This window comes from Anopheles stephensi, chromosome 3 (assembly GCF_013141755.1).
Source record: "Anopheles stephensi strain Indian chromosome 3, UCI_ANSTEP_V1.0, whole genome shotgun sequence".
Taxonomy (NCBI): Eukaryota; Metazoa; Arthropoda; class Insecta; order Diptera; family Culicidae; genus Anopheles; species Anopheles stephensi.
In genome coordinates this window covers 57,200,629-57,219,355 of record NC_050203.1, presented here as the reverse complement: position 1 = coordinate 57,219,355, position 18,727 = coordinate 57,200,629, and the positions used below count along the sequence as shown (strand labels likewise).

General features: G+C 45.1%; 1 protein-coding gene across 16 annotated transcripts in view; it reads left to right on the top strand.

Moving 5' to 3' along the window:
* Positions 1-18,727, top strand: part of LOC118509260 (neural-cadherin) — a 234,516-nt gene that overhangs the window by 86,419 nt on the left and 129,370 nt on the right. For all 16 annotated transcript variants that reach the window (XR_004905852.1, XM_036049609.1, XM_036049607.1 and 13 more), the window contains 2 exons: positions 7,021-7,203; positions 9,973-10,162. Coding sequence is in view for 15 of the 16 variants with exons in the window: in XM_036049609.1 (XP_035905502.1) it covers positions 7,021-7,203; positions 9,973-10,162 (373 nt within the window). In the remaining variant the exon portion in view is untranslated. The remainder of the gene's footprint in view (positions 1-7,020; positions 7,204-9,972; positions 10,163-18,727) is intronic.

The following is an 18,727-nucleotide window of genomic DNA, read 5'->3' as shown; positions in this document are numbered from 1 at the left end:
TAAACAGTGCTGTTTGCTTCAGTGCAAACCGACAAAAAAAAGGCCAAGCACGGTGACCCTGGAATTGAGTTTTAAAGTGTGGAAGATGTCATACGGGGCGGGAGAACATGTTGTGGTACAAAACATAAAAATCTGCTCACCGCAACGACATCTGAAAGGGAGGGTGGGGGTCACGCGGATGGCACAAACCAAATGGCACTGAAATAGAAGCGATATATCTCGTACACACGAACATATGATAGGGTACGAATGTTTCCCCTGAAGAAGCATATAAAGTGACAAAACAATGGCAGAGTAACCCCGAGTGCTTGCATTTTGCCCCTCCAAAACATGCCACACAGCAAGGAACCGCGTTTTTCCGCGAAAAGTGTGATGGAAACTTGTGGGGAAAATAATTTCCAGTTGTTTACAGCGGGTGGAAAATGCGGCAGTGAACTTGTGGTAGGAACATAAAGGACAAAGCAAGATGAGCATGAATTGTTATCTATTTCACTAACCCTCTCGAGTGGAGATGCTGTGGTTTTATTAGTTGAAAGTAGACAAATAGTCGCAAAGAGCATTCAGAAAGTGAAGTAAACACCTTTAGCATTGCAAGTGAAAATAAATATTTTATTTCCAATAGTTTGAAAATGCTTGAAGTTCAGACTAATAGGCTATCAGGCTCTGGAGCTAATGGGGCGGTTCGGTGGCCGAGGCAATAACGGCGCCGATCTTCACAACGGTACCGCCTTCCCCTAAGGCAGGATTGACTATTTAGCTACGGAAAAGCTGCCAAAACAAGTCACAGAGCCAGAAATGGCAGTCCAAGACCTTTCGAGGTTGTAGTGCCAAGGAAGAAGAGCATTATTAGGCTTTAAAGCGACTTCAGTCAGTTTTGTTGAACGAGATTTGATGTTTCATTGCTACGCCGCTGCTAGCTCTTCATACATCCTGGTAGCAATACTACCTATCGTAGCAAGAATAAGATATTCTTCAAGCAAATCAAGATACGGGTAGATGCTCGATAAAGAGACAAATGAAGCCTTATGAGTCAAAGTCTCTATAATCCATCTACACTCTTCAATCTCACAAAACTAAAGCTTTTTAAACTTGTTTTACGAGGTCGATAATGCCTGTCGTGTGCTAGAAATGAGAAGAATCTTTAAAAATCATCTTTTAGCCGAAGTCATCAAGGACTCATCCATGAAATTCACCAGGAACTATTACTGGTTTCTGTGTGCTCTTTAAACAAATTCCAAAGCATTTGGAACCTTACTGAAACATTTCGATGTTTCCTTGGTGCATACCACAAGGCTCATTTATTAAACCTGGCAAAATATTTCCTCCGGGGAAATGTATGAAACATTCCCGGTACAAATAGCAAAAATCAAGGTACTGCACTGCAACCGTAAATGTCACTGCACTAACCGGCGGTGAAGGTGTTCCATTAACCTCCATTGCATGCACATACTCCAACCGTACCGTACCATGTCTCATGCTACCTCCAGTGCCTTGATGAATGAAGCAGCAAATTATGAACACCTGTGTGGTTGGGTGACGTTACAGTTTCCAATCTTACTCGGGTCCGACCTCCCTCGGTCACGCGGTGCAGGGCGGGCGTAAAACAAAGATCCATTACCGGCGCATTTCTCGGTGGATCACGGTGGAAACGGCTAGTCGTCAGGTCGGAAGAAATATTCCACACCGTCCCCACGCCTTTCCCGTGCCGTTCCAATGCTGTCCTACCGACGGTAGTCTCCTGGTCTACGGAAGGTGTGGTGATTATGATGATGAGAAGTACTTTATCTTTCCATCAAAGCGGTAAGAATCGCTCCGGACGGTTGTGGTTTGCAGCATTCCTGCAGGAAAGGTGCTGGAAAATGTTCGCCCTCGTGCAGTTCAACTATGCCTGACACGACACAAACAATTTTTCCTTCCACTCTAATCGGCAGCTTGCAGCGGTACGTGGCGTGTGTGTGTAACTTTGGGCAAAGTAGCTTACCCAGAGCACCGACGAGCATGAGAAATCTAAATTACTTAAAGTTCAATGCGCAAACAAGCTTATTACAAAATTGTAATTTTTGGACCGGGGTGAACTTTCCTTTGTTGTCCGTTCCATGATGTACGTCTGACGCGACGTCCATGATGTCGTTTTTCTGTCGCTCTGGCTCTATTGTACGTTGTTCAGTCGCTTTAAGCTCAACACCAAGTGCATTATACTGAACCGATTTGTGTGTTATTTTCGTTTTTCGCCGTTCACAAACCATGAGCTACCATTCGCAAACATCGTGCCCACAGAGGGCAACCCTTGGCGGAATTAGCTGGCTGATGATTTGAAACCCCCTTCCGGGTTCCAACCATAAGCCTAGCCTCATCAATGGGTTGTCGTCAAGTGGATTATCTTCACCACTGGCGCGTGAGAATTGGAGGTAAACCACGATCTCTACTTATTGTGGTTCCGCCACGGATGTCTGTGTGTGTGTGAGTGTGAGTGTGTGCGGTCAGAACCGTGTTGTGGCAACCTTCCAGAGAGACACGCACCCATCTTAACGCCCGCCATGCATTTCGATTGTGGCGAGTGGGAGGGCGAACACAATATGCATCAGCACGAGCGAGCGAGTGAGCAAGCCAGCCGCACCTGTCTATTTTCCATCTAATGCAATCTAATAATAATCCATTGAATGCACTTTTGTCACGACTGTGCGCAGTGGGCGTGGGAATGGGGTGGAAAATTTGCATATAAATTACATTTTCATAAATTAATACGAAATCGGGCGACATAGATATTCCGGAAGCTATAATCTATTTATCTCCACAGCTTTGGCCGGGAAATGGAAAACTGTAGAGTACTGAACCAAAGAGAGAGAGAGAGAGAGAGAGAGAGAGAGAGAGAGAGAGATGGAAAGAGAGCTTGCGAGAGAAATAGTTGGTGTAGATAGGGCAAACCGACCAGCAGCACACCATACAACCGATGCACAGCTGAGTGAGAGTATGGTATGCCCCTTCTAGAGAAGCTAGGCGTTGATGAGGATGATGATGCTGCCGCGATAATATGGGATTCTCTTCCGTGAAGGGATACGGCAAAGCCAGTCGAGACCAAACCGTATGGAATGGCCGTATCAAACGGCTGTGGGGATTTGATACATTTGGGCACCAGGGAAAGAAATGCTTTGATGCAGTCCCCACACGACCGAAAGTGTTAATTTTGTGGCACACAGAGAAAACGCTGCTTTGGTTTCGGGGGCAAACGGTTTTCGAAACGAGAATAAATAAAATGACACAATCGCTGCTAGATACACGGTTCCTGGACGTGCCTTGAAGTTTGCATGTAATCGGAACAATAGAAGAGAAATTTGAAACAAAATTTAAGCTTCCATTTATCGTCACAAACAGGGTGAAGTTTCGGTGTGGCGCACTGCTGCAGACCCACGCTTTGCATTTGTGAATAAGAATTGTGTCAGCAGCAGGGAGATAGCTCTAATTGGGACTCGTGTAACCAGAAGCACAGAATGTACCTAATGAGCTCGTCTTGTTTCGCCAACCGAGGCTGTGTGTGTTTTTCCCTTTTCGGTGTTCCACTTTTTTTTTCGTTCCATTTTCGTGAGTTTTTTCGGTTTTGTTCTTTTCGGTGCGCACCGAGCACCACCTTGGCTGTAATAGACGGAAGGATTTTGCTGCGAGAATAATTATGTGGCATAGTTAAGCGGCTTACGGGCCACCGTGCTACTAAATTGTCTTTTTCGGCAGGATTATTGAAATACTCATTGCTGGAGAAATTATTCTACAACGAATGAAAGGTGTCTTAATCCGATTCATTACAGACGAATTCGTCCCAGATAGTGACAGTGTCGGGGAACAAAGAGTTTGAATATAATACAGAGTTAATATTGTTTTTTTTTATGACACTGTTCGAAGTCGCTTTCGCTTGTCACACTAGCGCGAGGTTCACATTATCGCCTTTTCCTGAGGTAACAAGTGCATCACGCTAAAGATGGCGTCCCTGTAAAGATGGTGCGCGGATAGTAAATGCGTTTTTCAAAGCAACTAAATCATAGGAAAGACAAATAAAGCAAACTCCTTAGCCAGTCTCTACATTACGTGGGTCTTACCAAGCGAAGGTTCCGACTAGCTGTGAGCCAGGGCTAAGATAATGGCATTAAAAATGATTGGCCATTTTTGCCAGCAAAACGATCTTTTATTATAATAAAGGACAAAATTATGCGATAAATTGGTGAGCGCTCACTCTCTCTGTGCTTGCTCGCGTTGCTTACCGTTAGCACCGCTGATGATGCTGATGGTCATTAGAGTAGCGGTATTAATGTTCGCAAGGAAAGTGCAATCTTTTCAGTGTTATTTGTCGCGTCTTCGTTGCTGCTTCAAGCGTACTAAGCAAAAGCGTGACAATGTAAGAACACCATCATCCAACGCCCTTCTTTTAGCCGGGCGCTAAGCTCTCGCCGTGGCTAGTATGCAGAGCAGCCGGGTTGGTTCGATGATAGATTATGCTTCCGGTCGGAACTGGGTCATCTGCGATTATGCAGTGAACCGTGTGCGAGTGAGGAAGCATAATGTGCAGGGAGAAAGTATGAGCGTGTGTATGCCTTGGGCAGTTGTTGGGCCGAGATATGGGTGAAGTTGAATTTCTTACGAGCCCTCGTCTAGACGGGCATACTAGTTTATGGCACAACAGCTAGAGCTGAGGACACTGGAGGCGTTTTTGTGTAATATCTACCGTTTGCATCGATGTTTGGTTCCGTGATCTGTCACGGGCGGAGAAACAAACGGAAGATTGGTTGGAGCAGTAGGAGAGCCTTCGGAATGCGAAGGAGCAAATGTCTTGTAAGACACGGAGCTTACAATTTCCCTTCGGCGGTGTAGCGAAATCATGTTAACCAAAGGGATGATTACTTAACTTGTTTATCTCTGTATCATTTTGTATCGGTGGTGCAACCCTGTTGCAGTGTTTCCGGTGCGTGTGGCGGTCGCCGTCACCCGAGTAGTTTTGCTGAGGGTTGCAAAATGAGGACAAAGTTCCAGCGCGAGAATCTGAAAGGCTGGAAATCTTGAATAGTTGCAAATGGCTGGCAGCAAACCAGCACTAAATAGTAAGCAGTTTGCTTTTACGCCGTGAACGGAGATTTTTCTTACAACCGTTCGTTAGTGTCTCCCGCTGGAAGAAACGTAATTTAATTTCTTTCTCCACCGTACCGAGGATTCCTTTCGCTCTCGAAGGCAAAAGGTTTATCGCCTACTGGAGGGCGGGCAGCAGGAAGCTTCGGATGCAATTGCCATGATTGATAGTAAATGGACGCCCGAGTCGTGCACGGAATCGAGTTCGTAAAAATGAGCGAAATGATCGATTTTAAAAGCCACCAGGCGCCTCCATTCTCGTCGCAGGCAAACAACGTACCGAAGCTGAAAAAGCGAAAAAGTTATGTCTTTGTTTCAATTGTAGGACCGCGCCAGCGTCCAAGGAAAGTTCCAACGGGGGGCAGTGCGGTTTCGGGGTGAAACCGTTCTTAAAGGACGATTAAAAGCTTCAAACACTTTTGATGGCAGTTTTAATAGGATCAAATTGTTTGGAATGTACGCGCGGTATCGCGTGCTGTTTGGTGATTGCGAAAGTTTTTGGCCTTTATACACCGCTGCGCGCACACAGAAACACATACACGTGTGCAGTACCGGGCACAACCATAATGGGGTGTCGAGAGCTGAGGTGTCTTGGGTGTGTGTGTGTGACCGGTGGGGAAATATTTTTCGTTATGACGTTCATAAAACAAAAACGGTTGCCAAAGTTCTTTAATGTATTTATGGCGAGCTGTCCGTGGGGTAGAAGCAGATTGTAGGGAAGATAGATGACAATCTCCGATGCTTATTTCGCGGTGTTTGGAAGAAAACTCTTGCAGCGAAGGTTATCGGTTAGGGTCAAGTTAAAGTAATCTATTACTTTTACTTCTTCTTCTTAGGATCAAGAGATCTGCGCCTTACATTTTTGACCTGCTTGACTTGATTTACCCATATCTGGATAGTCCTGAAGAGTTAGTCCTAAATCTATCACTAGTGTTTCTAATATCTCCTGACGTTTCAGGAATTCTACTCCATTTTTAAATGTGGATGCAAAGTCTACAAAGTATAAGTCCCAAAAAAGAAAAGCTATCTTGTCCATTGGTTCTGCATTTAACATGAACCAAACAATAAACATTATGCACACGCATCCGTTGCATGCATAAAACTCTGCAATGAACTCATAAAGATGATTGCAAGTAATTTCGAATTTAAGTACCATTTTCTCCAAACAGTCCTACCACGAACTTTGGAAGGATCCAAAGCTCCACAATGAATAAATGTGATTGCTGCCGTTAACCAACCCATCACCGTACCACATTAGAAGCGATTAAATTCCAGACAGAGTTGCGTGTGGCGTCTCTGTCAGACAGGCAGCACAACAAAAACCTTCCCAACAAATAATATGATTGGAAGTTCACTCGCATTGCACTGTGTATGAAAAAGATTACGGACGCAGCATTGTCTTATTATTCTCATCACAAACAGCAGGTACGAATATGCGCCAAAAATTTGCATACAACCGTCAACGAAAAACCATAAGTGAGCTTCCATTCACCTTCGCCGGCATAGGCGGACCTCCGCCGTATTTGTTTGCCATGTACGTAGGACGCCGGTAGGAGTCACACAGGTACACCACAGGGACGTACGGCCGCGTGGGGTGGAACGGTGTAAAATTTAAAATTTATGTCGAACATCATCAAATTAATGCTCATTTTGCTTCATCCTTCATTTCTTCGGGCTGCCTTCATGGCCGACTGACAATCTGACTCCGTTTGCTAACATTTTGTTTTCTTTGCTTCTTTTCATGCTTGGTCGGTGCTGGTGCTGTGTGTGCACCGGGGGGGATCACAACAACAACGAAAAAACAATATTAAAACAACCTCAACATTCAACATAATCATCATCATCATCATCGGTGTATCACTCGGCGGGGTTCTCATCATTGCCATTTTTCCTCGTCGTCGGCGCTCGCAGAACAACGGAGCCCAGCAACTTGCATCGGAAGCGACTGTTTACATACAATTAGAGGATGTAAACGACGAAATACCGCTGTTTACCGAACGTGAACAGGAAACCGTGCTCGAGGGTGAACCGATCGGTACGAAAGTGACACAGGTGAATGCAATCGATAAGGACGGTACCTTCCCGAACAATCAGGTGAGTAGTGTGCCGCCAAATGCAGAAGGTGGAAAAAGATGAATCAAAAGCACTGCTCCGCGAACGGCACTGACGGGGTGTGGAGTTGGCAGAGCATTTTGGTCGTTGCTTTTCGGTGCTGCTATACGAAGGGGTTCTCCCACGATGTCAGCGTGCAATTTAATCACGTTCCGTGCATCCATTTGTGATGCGATTCAATAAGTTAGCGGTCAACAGTTACGAAATCGTCAATCCTTTCACGGGTTCACGATTTAAAAAGGTTTAGACTTTACAAATTTATCTGAAGAGTTCTTGGTACGCGAAATGTAAAAAACAACGGAAAAGTATTTATAAACTTAAAAACTCCGAAATAATCTTTTCTTTTTTCCTTGGAGCTTCAAACCAAACCTCAAAATACTTTGGATTTGTCTGTACCACCGATAGCTAGATATTTCTCGGTATATTTTCGCTACCAAACACTGTGGCGCGGCATGCGGTTTTCCGGAGCATTTGCTTACCACATAGACCCACTCTTTTATTCCACTGTCCTACCCAGGCATATCCCTCTCCCCAAGCAAGGCGTCTTTCCACGCGCTCGATTCGTGGTCGATGCGACATCAGCTTAGCATTGTCGTTGCGGTTGCTGCCTCGCGGCCTCGAACGAAGAAAAGAATTTTATCGCGCAAATAACTTTCCATTTGATTATTTAATCTTGAATTCCGATTCGTCTGGATACGGCCGCCGGGTTGGTAAGATTTTGGAACCGTTGGTTTCTGGTGGGGTCTTCCGTTTTAAGGGGGTTTGTTTCTGTGGGGGATTGAAACGGGTTGTAAAAATGGATGTTGTTTCATGATAATGCAAGCGGCGAATTTGATCCGAGATTCGGAGAATTGGCAGCGTGGTTGTGGTTCATTTTTTTCCGTCCGTTTTTACAGTGTAGCCCACAAAGTTGTTGGGGGGAGGGGGGGGGGGAGCTTTCCAGGACCATTGGGGGATCTCTTAGGAAAGAGTTTTGAAGGAGGTTCCAGTTTAGTCTTGAGTGAAGTTGGCCTCTTCGGTTTCTTCTCACAATCGTGTTTATGAACTGTGTACAACGCAAGTCGACATTTTGTTGGCTCGAATGCAATCACATAAACTCACACACACACACACACACACACCCGGATCTTGTTCGACTGACCGCACAACACCCCAATCAACCTCGCCCCGCCCCGATTCTATCTGTTGTCAGGATCGATCCCTTTTTCGGAGCTTTGGCTTTTCCATTTCACCGGTCATTCACTTTTGGCTTTCCCTACGATAAGGATTATGAAATATTCATTTTCTCTGGGCCGTCTTTCCGGTGCGGCTTTCGTCAGCAGAAGGAAGCAGATTATTCCACTCCCGGACACCACAAAAACCAAAAGATGATCAGATAAGAGCCCGAGTGGTGGGGTTGGGCGAAGCTTATACCAGTGCGTGTCATGGATTGGAGGCTTTCGATATTTGTTAAAAATGGGTGCGTTTGTATGTGTGTGTGGGTTTTTTTTTCTTCCAATCGGCACCATATTGTATAAAAGGGGTAAGAAAATGTAGCATCCGGCCGGATGTGTAACAGTGGCTGAGCTTACTGTTTTTGCTTTTTCGCATTTATTTCATTCAAGTATCAGTCTTTTGTTTCGATATTCGACCAATAATTTAATTTCCCTTCCTAGAGTGAAATAGCATTCGAATTCTGATTGTTTGAATCAACCTAAAGTACAGGAAACGTTTGCCATTTATCTTTTATAATTAAACTTATTGCAACAATTTTCATGCGCACGAGGTCCAAATTTAAATTAATTCATTTTCTCCCTAGGTCTGCGTTAAATGATCAGCGTTTTCCTTGCACAGAATATTAAGGACCGCTTCGCTTCCCCCCCGGTGAAGTCTATTATCGTTAGCAAAAGAAGAGAAAAAAAATCACTCACCAATCAACAGGGTGCTAATGAACTCTTGGTATTTGCCATTTGTGATCCCTTGCAACCGTGTTACATTCGGTTGATTACATTTTCTTGTGGATCGAGCGAGTGGCTGCCAAAAGAGTAATGTGTTTTTCGTGTGAATTAAGATGCAAAAGTTGTCGATTTAAAAATTTTAATTGCACCCTCGAGGATCGCCCTGATAATTATTGCAAAGATCCACCCGCACAAACACTCCCTTGCGTGGCAGTTGTATCACGAACTTTATGCTGTGCAGCGTTTTTCTCCAGCATCCACGACACGGTGCGTTTAACTCCGTCTGAACCTTGGGTTACGCTGGGGTTCGGATGGTGGTGAACCAACCATTGGACGAAGGGATTCAATTATGAAAAGGGTTCGATGTTTTCTAATTAGAATGAAGCCGAAAGTTGCTCCGCAGGCTGCTGCAGGCAAAGGATGCTAATGAGGACGACGAGATTACTCCCTCCCCCAAATGTGGTGGCTTTTGGTGTGTGTGTGTGTGTGTGTGTGTGTGTCTGTGTGCGTGTGTGTGAGTGAGGGGGGGGAGGGTTTTTTTGCTGCTGTCTTCACGGTTAAGAGCCTATGTTGGTTCGCTGCACTTGGAACCAATTCGTGGAAAAGGTTTGTTCCGGATGAGAAGTTGACTGAATTGCTCCACACGCTCGACTCCAAATGCTCCGTATCGTGTCAATGCGTTCGATCGATACTGTAATGACGTTGCCGGTCCCTGTAGAAGCGTGCCATCCACCGAGTGCAACGATTAATGCTAATTGCTCTGTGTATTCTCCTTTCGCTTGGTCCGCATTTCATGCATTTCGTTTAATTGCAGGTGTACTACTACATCGTCGATTCGCCCCGAAACGAGGGAAAGGATTTCTTCGAAATCAACCTGCAGAGCGGTGAAATATTCACCAAAGTTGTGTTCGATCGTGAGAAGCAGGGTGCCTACGCTCTGGAAGTCGAAGCACGTGACGGTGCTCCATCCGCCCGGCCTAATAGCAATCAGCAACCCAATTCAGGTGAGTCTTGACGTACATTTCTTTTTGCCGGGGGTGAGGGTCCGTGTTTTCGTTCTCTTGTTGGGGTAGGGTACATTTTTGGCAATCCGTATCGGAGCACGAAGGTTGACTTGCTGTATTGATAATTACACCAAAAAAAAAGTCTCACACCTGTGCGGGTTTAGATATTCTACCAAAAAAAAAAGTTGTTCACGAGTGCAAGATATTTTGTTATGAATATTTACACTTTTTTCTCCCGAATATGTCTGCTTTCCGTCACGTGTTAAATAAATGATCATCTCTCCAACATTCCGACACAGTGAGCGCGCGTGCTGTAAGACATTTGTACCTTAAAAACGGTGCTGACGAAACTAGCCTTCTACTTCTACACAACTTGCAAAAGAGCGTATGGATTATGGCAGAGGACCATCCTCGTGTCTAAAAAGGTACCCGTTATGGTCGTCGATTCACGCAACAATGCGAGCAAAATGGGCGTTGCGGAAATAGGCAAAAGCAATTAACGATCCCTTTTTTAATATTCATTACTTGTAAATTAATAACTTTCGCGTCTTTTTTTTTTTTTGGGAACGCCCGGAAGCACATCGGTTGACAAAAAGACGCGCAACAATCAGCGTGAAAATAAAATTTAAAATGGCGGAAAATAGGGACAAATTCTAGTCCCTTTTCTTTTTCTTGGATGAGCGACATTTTTAAACCTTCCTAAACTGTGTCTGGGATACTGTTTTTCCACACGCAGAAAAACTCATCGCAGGAATGGGCTTACCGTATCGTTTTTTTTTTGGTCGGCTCGCTGCTGATATCGAGTTCGTAAAGAGGCTCTTTCGTTATGCTTCGTAGAGAGTAATATCGTTGTTGCCCCAACAAATTGTTCATATCTGACGCGTGCGCTTCCGGAAGAAAGCTTTTCCCGTTTCCGGTGATGGATCCGGAGCAAAAGGGTTACTTAAAGATTGTTTTGATGTAATTAGCCGTTTTATTGGTAGCGCTTTAATGAGGTTTGTTTTTCTTGTTGCGAATATGATTTTGGGATGCGCATCCGAGATTGTTTTCTTGTGCTTGTGTTAAAGATGATCATTAACGTACAATCCTGGAACAATTTGATTTTTGCTGAAACTTTTTTGGAATCATTACTGCTTGTGGAAGGGTTGTGTTGATGAAATGAAGATGATGAATCATGATTAATGTCTTCGGTAATATCCTGACATTAACTGATGAGTAGTGAAGCATTTTGTTGTCTTTCAGATGACTATACTGTTCCAACTCACGCCAGGTATAGATAGAGACGCTGAATCTAAAGTAATTCTTTCCTCTCTTACCAACTCAGCAGGTCTTGGTCTGCCATTTCAGGCTTTAATTAATTTATCCTGGATTTGGTTAGTTAGTCTTGCTTGTACATATAGAAAACCCTTCACCGGCACTACTACGTTACTGGTCCACCTCAAGTTATTGCCACTATGTATTCTAACATCCTATCAATGTCGCAGAACTTCTCGGTCAGTCTGAAGAAAATGGATTATCTGCGCTACACAGCTTGTGAACCACAAATGAAATGGAGTTTGCACTAGAAACGACATTGCCCCTAGCTTGTCAATCGGCCTGCGGTTAGTCGGTGGGTTGGTCCCATAACCATGTCGCACCTTACCCATTTCCGTCCATTAAATGGCCGGTTAAATTGCAACCCTACGGTCTATCATTAAACCCCGTATCATCGTCCCTTTCGGCCATCGAGAGCGATGTGACGATGATTGAAATTAGTTTTCTTTTTATTTCCCTTTTTGCTTGTAAAACCTTGCGGGGGTGAACTGAATCCGTATTCATCTCAATTCCGGAGAAACGCAAAAAGGGTTGCAAAAGGATCGAACAGTAAAACCTGGGCAAATCTCTAAGGAGTTTTTGCCGTCTGGCCAACGTAACCTTGTAAAGTGACCAATCTCGAACGTCAGGGTTTTTTCTGGTTTGGAGTACATCACCTCAAGCTGAAGAGAGTTGCGGCAAGGAGACAAAATTACAAACCACTCCAAGGATGGACCGGAAATGGATTCTGGTTAGGTGTCGTCCGGTTTCGGGGTCTGTCTGCAAATAGGTTACCACCGGTTGAGGTGTTATGAGCAGCCAATAACTTTTAAAATAAACTCACTTACACACGAAACCCGTTCCTTCAAGCAATAGCGCTAGGAACTTCTTTGCACCGTATATGCCTTCTCCAGGTCTGTTTGCCCAAAAGGCACAAGAGTAGTGGTTGTTGAAAATGGAGTTATAAGATGATCTCACACACCGGCGCTATTGCCCCGGAAATGGAACCAAACTGTGGACCACCGGTTTGGCCAGAGTGTTCGCCGGAAGCTACAGCCCTAGCCCTCTTTAATTTAATTCGGAACTTTTATGTCACATCGTACCAAGTTTATGGTGAGTATGTGGCGCTCTACATTAAACGAAATTAGCAAAGATACCCAGGCGGCTTAAAGCATCGCTCATCGACCTACAGCGAGTGGGGTAAATTCACACGATGGCACGATGAGCCAGACTCATCCAACCGAGATTTGAGAGTTGCAGTCATGCACATGTCGCTCGTACGCCCTTCTGTAAGGGGCACTGTGTACACTTCCCGGTTCCCAAAAGGCAAACACTCAAAATCAAATTCTACATGCATGCATGCAGCGAAGCAGTTTGAGGGGCCGTCCGGGCAGGCCAGCCTATGACATGGTAAGCATATGTGCGTGTGGCTTAAGGCGGATGATAATGTTTAACATGTTTATTACTATCGTACCAGTACGGCTGGGCCTTTAGTTGTGTCGGCAGAGGAAGACAATCGACTGGCGAAGGGCAAGCAAGAAAGCGGCCAGACGGTAGGAAACGTGTGTTTGTTTTATTCATAAATGGCAAAGGTTCGCACTGTTAATTCGAGGAGAATTTATGAGCAAAAGCTATGATTGCATGAGCACGCACATAACGTCCAACGGAGGGTACGTTTCACAGCAGCTCTTATTTCATCGTCCAAACAAAAGCGATGCTACTGTTGAAAGGTGGTGCCACGCTTTATTGCGTACTTTGCTCCCTCTGTCTCTCTCTCAGTTCAATCTAAACCCGGCGAAGAAATCCAGAAGTCTTTCCTTGAGCCAATCTTTAAGTCCCACCTGGGTATATTTCTTGTCTCTTGGCTGAAGATAACGCACTTCGCATATAAACAGCTTTCACCTTTGAGGGTCAGATCACAAAGAAAGCTCTTCCTGGAGCACACCGTGTAGTGAAGAAAGCGAGGCTTATGTGTTTCGATTCCGATTCATCACAATAAGGCTCCGTTTTAAACTTCTTCTAGGTACACCTTGTATGGCTGCTTGCTCGAGGCAGCAGCGGAGGCTGTTAGTGGTCATATGAAATTCTTGCCACATCCTCGATAGACTTGACCGCTGCAGAAACTATCGTCTGCATTGCATAAAAGTCAAAAATGAAGTTATGGCTTAGGTATCACAGCTTCCGGGCACTCTCGGCCGTTACCGGTCGGTTGTTTCGTCCTGTTTCATTTGCAAAGATTTTTTCTTTCTCTGCTTTGCTTCAGATTTCGGTACGCTAAGCACCGTTGCAACAGTGGCTTTTGTGGCTTTGAACTATGTCAAAGTGCATTTTTAGATTAAGCATAAAAACAGTGACCACCCTACGTCCAGTGACCCCTGTTATAGCACACAGCAACCCCTGCCAAAACGATACGAGCGTGGGAATGGATGTTGCTTCGGGCTATCCGTTTGTGTTTTGAGGCTTGGAGATTCCATCGGCCTGGAAGGGCGATGGCACATTTTATATTTATTCTAACTTCATGTGAAATAATAAAACTTTCCCTACCGTATGCATACAAATCTGTTCCCATCAGAGCTGACACGGATGCACTTATGCACACCGGTGAGCGGCAAACTCCGGCTGAGTCTGTGCACGCGCGCGATACAACTGTGAGCACACACACACACACGGGCTGATCCTGTGCGATCGTGGCCTGAAAGGACAAAGTTTTGTGCCGGATTTCAACCGAATCATATTGAAATCGACGATCATTCGGTTCATGTGGAACGGCTCCAGGGTCCAGCATAAACGAATCGGTTACGTGCGCTTTCTCGCTTCTGCATTCATAGCCACGTTGCATGGTTGCATGGCTGCATGTGTGTGGCTTTTTGTCCCTAGACCCTACCCCACCCGGTTAGCCGTTGGTGGTGCATAAATTATTATGATTAGGATTTTGAGGTCAGGTTTTTATTTGCGTTGAAATGTGTTGTTTCACTGTCCGCCAGAGTGGAGTAGATGCCGAGGCTGGAAACGTAGCATGTTGTTTCAACAGAGCATGCACAACCGTCCACGATCCTGGCCCGAGCGCTCACGGACCGTTGCTGGACAGATTTCAATTTGAGGCTAAATAAATCAATTTCTCCGGTGACAGGTCACAACAGTGCTCGGTGTGTGCCACAGTTAGACGGTATGGTTTGATATTGTAGTGATGAATTTTACTCATTTATGAGAAGCTCCAAATGGAAAATGGTTTGCGTTCGGGTGCTGCTGGAAGCCAGCACCGCGGCCCGTGCATATTTTCATGAACTAGATTTGTTTTGATGGGAAAATAGGGTTTTGCGTGGTGGTGCGTTTGTGCTTTGTTGAAATGAAACGAAATGTTTTTTCATCATTGAATCCGTAGAGTGAAAAATATTTTACTGTTCAGAATATGTCCAACACAAAGCATGTTATGAGATCGAAAACGTTAGCTTATTTCAAAATTAGAAATAGATTTCTCACCTCTTATGATACTTATGAGAAAGTATGTCCGAGAGATAATTTGACATAAATATAAGTTACTACTACTTCATTTTTCGTCCTCATCCATCGCTATGACGTCATCCCAGTTTTCTAAAAAAAAACATACATCAACATAAGTTTCTCACCATTCCTCCCTTGGTGACGCTGAGGATCATATTTTTCTATGACAAACGAGCAACACATTTTAATGGCACATTGCGTCCGTATTCCGTTTGGAGATTTGAGACACCATTAGCAGCAAAATGGGACTCCCAGTACGTGGCAGCTTCCACGTGCAGGTCCCACTTGCAGTAGAACAATGCAATTGAGCCAACAGCAGGTCTGTAGGATGTTGATTTTGTAGTAACCAACGCCTGGAACCGAAGGTGGTAAATAACATTACCCGTTGACAGTTAATTATTTTGTGTAGAGTGTATTTTACAGAACATAGTCTCGAGCAAGAAGAACTTTCTTTCGAGTTTCCACAGAAGTAGAGGGAACAGCTTCACGCTGGAACCGTTCGTTCGCAAATCGTTTTACTCTCGTACTTATTCCTTTGACGGGGACAATCTGTTGGTGTGAAAATGATGATTTTGAGGTGCTTTTGCAGCAGTGCGAGCACACTTGCTTTGCACTTTGAAGCGCTTCCTTTTCGGCATCGTTGTCGGTTGATTGGGTTTTCGGGTGAAAAAAGAAAGGCGAGTAAGCTCGGTATAACGTGTCCAAGCATCCTAAGCAGGTGTGTGTGTGCTGCTGCTGGTTCGTGATCCATGCACTGTCAGGTCTTTTGAAACTCACCTTGTGCATTGGGGCGAACTGCAATCGTCTTACTGTTGCGTTTCTGCGAACGAGTGCTCACCCAAGGATTGCTCCTTTTTAGTTGAGGTGCGATGTTCATATTTTTCTACCCTCCCGTTGGTTGTCTGTCTTGAGGCATCCAATTCTCGCTAGGCGATCATGGTCGGCCCGGACAGGTCCCTGTGCCTCTCACACACTCTCTTTCTCTCTCTCTCTCTCTGCTCTGTCTTACGGAACGCAGTATCACCGTTTCGCAGCGCAAATAGAACACGGTGCACGCGTTCGTGCCCGGCTGCTCATACCGGTGGCCTGGTGGCCTTATGCGCCAGGAAGTGAAGCAGCAAAATAAATTTACATTTATATTAAAAACAAATATCTGTCGTGTTGTTTCGTGCAGATGGGGTTTTGTGTCTTGTTCTTTTTTTTTTAATGCATCCTCCAAGTATATGCGAAAAGGCACGAGATAGTGGCTCATCGGCGAGCAGAAAATGATAGTGGGATGATGGTTTTCCGGTGCTCGCGGTGTGATGATAGTGTTTCACTTCAATTTTCCCGCAATCATTACTTCCTGCTTTGACGCTAAGACGCAGCTAGCAGTCGAGAAGTGGCTCTGATCCGTTTTTGCTGCCCTGCTTGGTTGGTGGCCGGGCTGTGCAACGTAAGACACCATTGTACCGTGCCCGACCTGTGTGCACTGTTTGATGACGACTTGACGAGGACAATGTTTGCCGAATGGTTGGTTCAATCAACAGGCAGCTAATGGTTGACCAGCAATCGTAGCACAGCTGGCCACCGATCGGAGAAGTAAGATGAGCTCTGGCGCAGATCGTCTGAGATGCAAATGCGTGCACGTAGATCGCTCTGCTGGGACAGTGCAGCGTAGACTAGAAGAAGTTCATTATCTTAATTATTATTTACGTTATTATTCCGCTGCGTGGCGTCCATTCCTCGCGGACTAAAAACGTGCCCCAAAAGGTGACGGCGAACAATCGCGTAATAATAAGTGAGATGGGATTACCTTTCGTACGAGGAAAGCTCTTGTGATTATTCATTCGCTGGGCAAAAGGAAATCATTCGAGCATTAGTGTGATGATTTATGCCAAAGGTGCAACATCGTAATATTCTATGAGTTTTGATTATTTTTTAAAAAAGCTTTCCTTTGGGGCGAAACAGATGGTCGTTTGCTATTGTTCCTTTAAATCCTCATAGCGTTCAATTTCTTTCCCCTAATGACGTTTGATATCGTCCTCTTACCGTGTGGAATCGATCAAAATTGCGTTAGCGGCTGACCGGAAATCCACAAATTTCAAAGTCGTGTCGTGTGCCTTGCCGCGCATCTCCAAAACGATATAAACGTTCCCCGAATCAATTCGGGCCCTCCGTTGGATTTCCTTGTCAACAAAACGTGTGGCAAATGTGCCTGGGCCGGGCACATTTCCTTTCGACAGAAATCTTGTTACGGAATCCGGCACCGTTGTGCGTACCGATTGTGTAATTGAATTTTTTTTTCGCTCACGTTCCTACCGAAAGCCGGGCCGTAGTATCGTTTACAGTGGCCCGGTGGATAATGAATTTGATGAATTGGTTCCGGCTTCGGGAGGTGGGCGCTCCAAAACAGGAAAATGACACGACATGACCACAGGGCGATCATTGCCCGGTAGCGTTGAAGCGCTATATTCGGCCGAAATTTTGAAAGTCGCGATACATGTCGGCGAATGGAAAATTGAATTGATTTTTGTGATTTTTGTTCCGTGCGTGCCGTGGTCATGCCCGGAAGCTGATTTTTGTTGTTCCAAAACGTGCGTTCCATCTCCCTGAAGTCATGAATGTTTTCTTCGCGGATTTTGTTCACGGGGAAATTTGAGACGAAAGAAGGAAGGAAGGAAGGAAAAAAGTATGTCAATTGAAACGGGACATTGCCTGTGGACAATGTTGTCGCAACACACAGTTTTCGAGGAACGGTTCTACCAGCTTTCGAGAGCGTATAGCACAGTAAGAAGAATAGCAATCTAAAACGAATTGATCATGAATTTTAAATATGTCTCTATCAGCGGAACGTCTAGGGGGGTTACATTTGAAAGTTAGCGCTCACGTCCCTCCTTTCAAAACTTCCCCACACCCACAGTAAATCTCATGTGAATTTAATGGTAGCACAAAATGGTGTGCAGCAAGTGGTCCACCAGCGCTTGGATGGTGCAGCTCTTGTGGATAAGACTTGAGACGCACAGAATTCGTTCGATTTGTGCTTCAGCTAACGTAGTGTCGCTTTTACATCCGGGCAATGTAGGTACTGCTTGAAGAGCGAGGGTGCATTTTATGACGACTTTGTAAAACAATGTTCTTGTGCACTTCAACACATATGGCGCCATCGGCAGTTCCGTCCGTATCTCCCATTTGGGAGATGCACTCATATAGACGCGCAGCATACAAAGCTTCAATGGCACCGACCGGCTGTTTTTTTCTACTTTTTAGGCAAGTTGCATGCTTATTTCTTTCAATGAAATGAAAAGATTGCTTATGGCAAAGTAAGTAAAGCGTGATGAGATACGAAAAAGTACAACCAGTATGAAGTGTGCCGAAAAAAACTCGAAGCTACTCACAAGGTACCAGTGTACAGAATGTTTCTTCCCGGCTGTAAGAAACGCGCTTCCTTTCTACACCCGGAACCTTTTGCAAGGCGTCACCCGGGCATCTTTTCGCTTTGGTAACCAACGTAAAGAACTAGCACGGTGCCGGGTTTGGTTTGGCTGCCTCCAGTACTACGGACGAACGAAAGTGAGCGACATTTTGCGACGGAACGACTGAATTCAAATTCAATTTGCGTCGTGATATTGCCGTAGCGCTCCCACCGACAGCATCCTTTGGGTGTCAGCATTTCGACTGGTTATCGTGTCGCTTCCCTTTCGTTATCTTGATGTTTTTTTTCTCACTTGGCTCCTCCGTTTGCTGTCTTCCCATCGTGATGGCAACGTGTGTGTGTGGGGGGGATTCTGC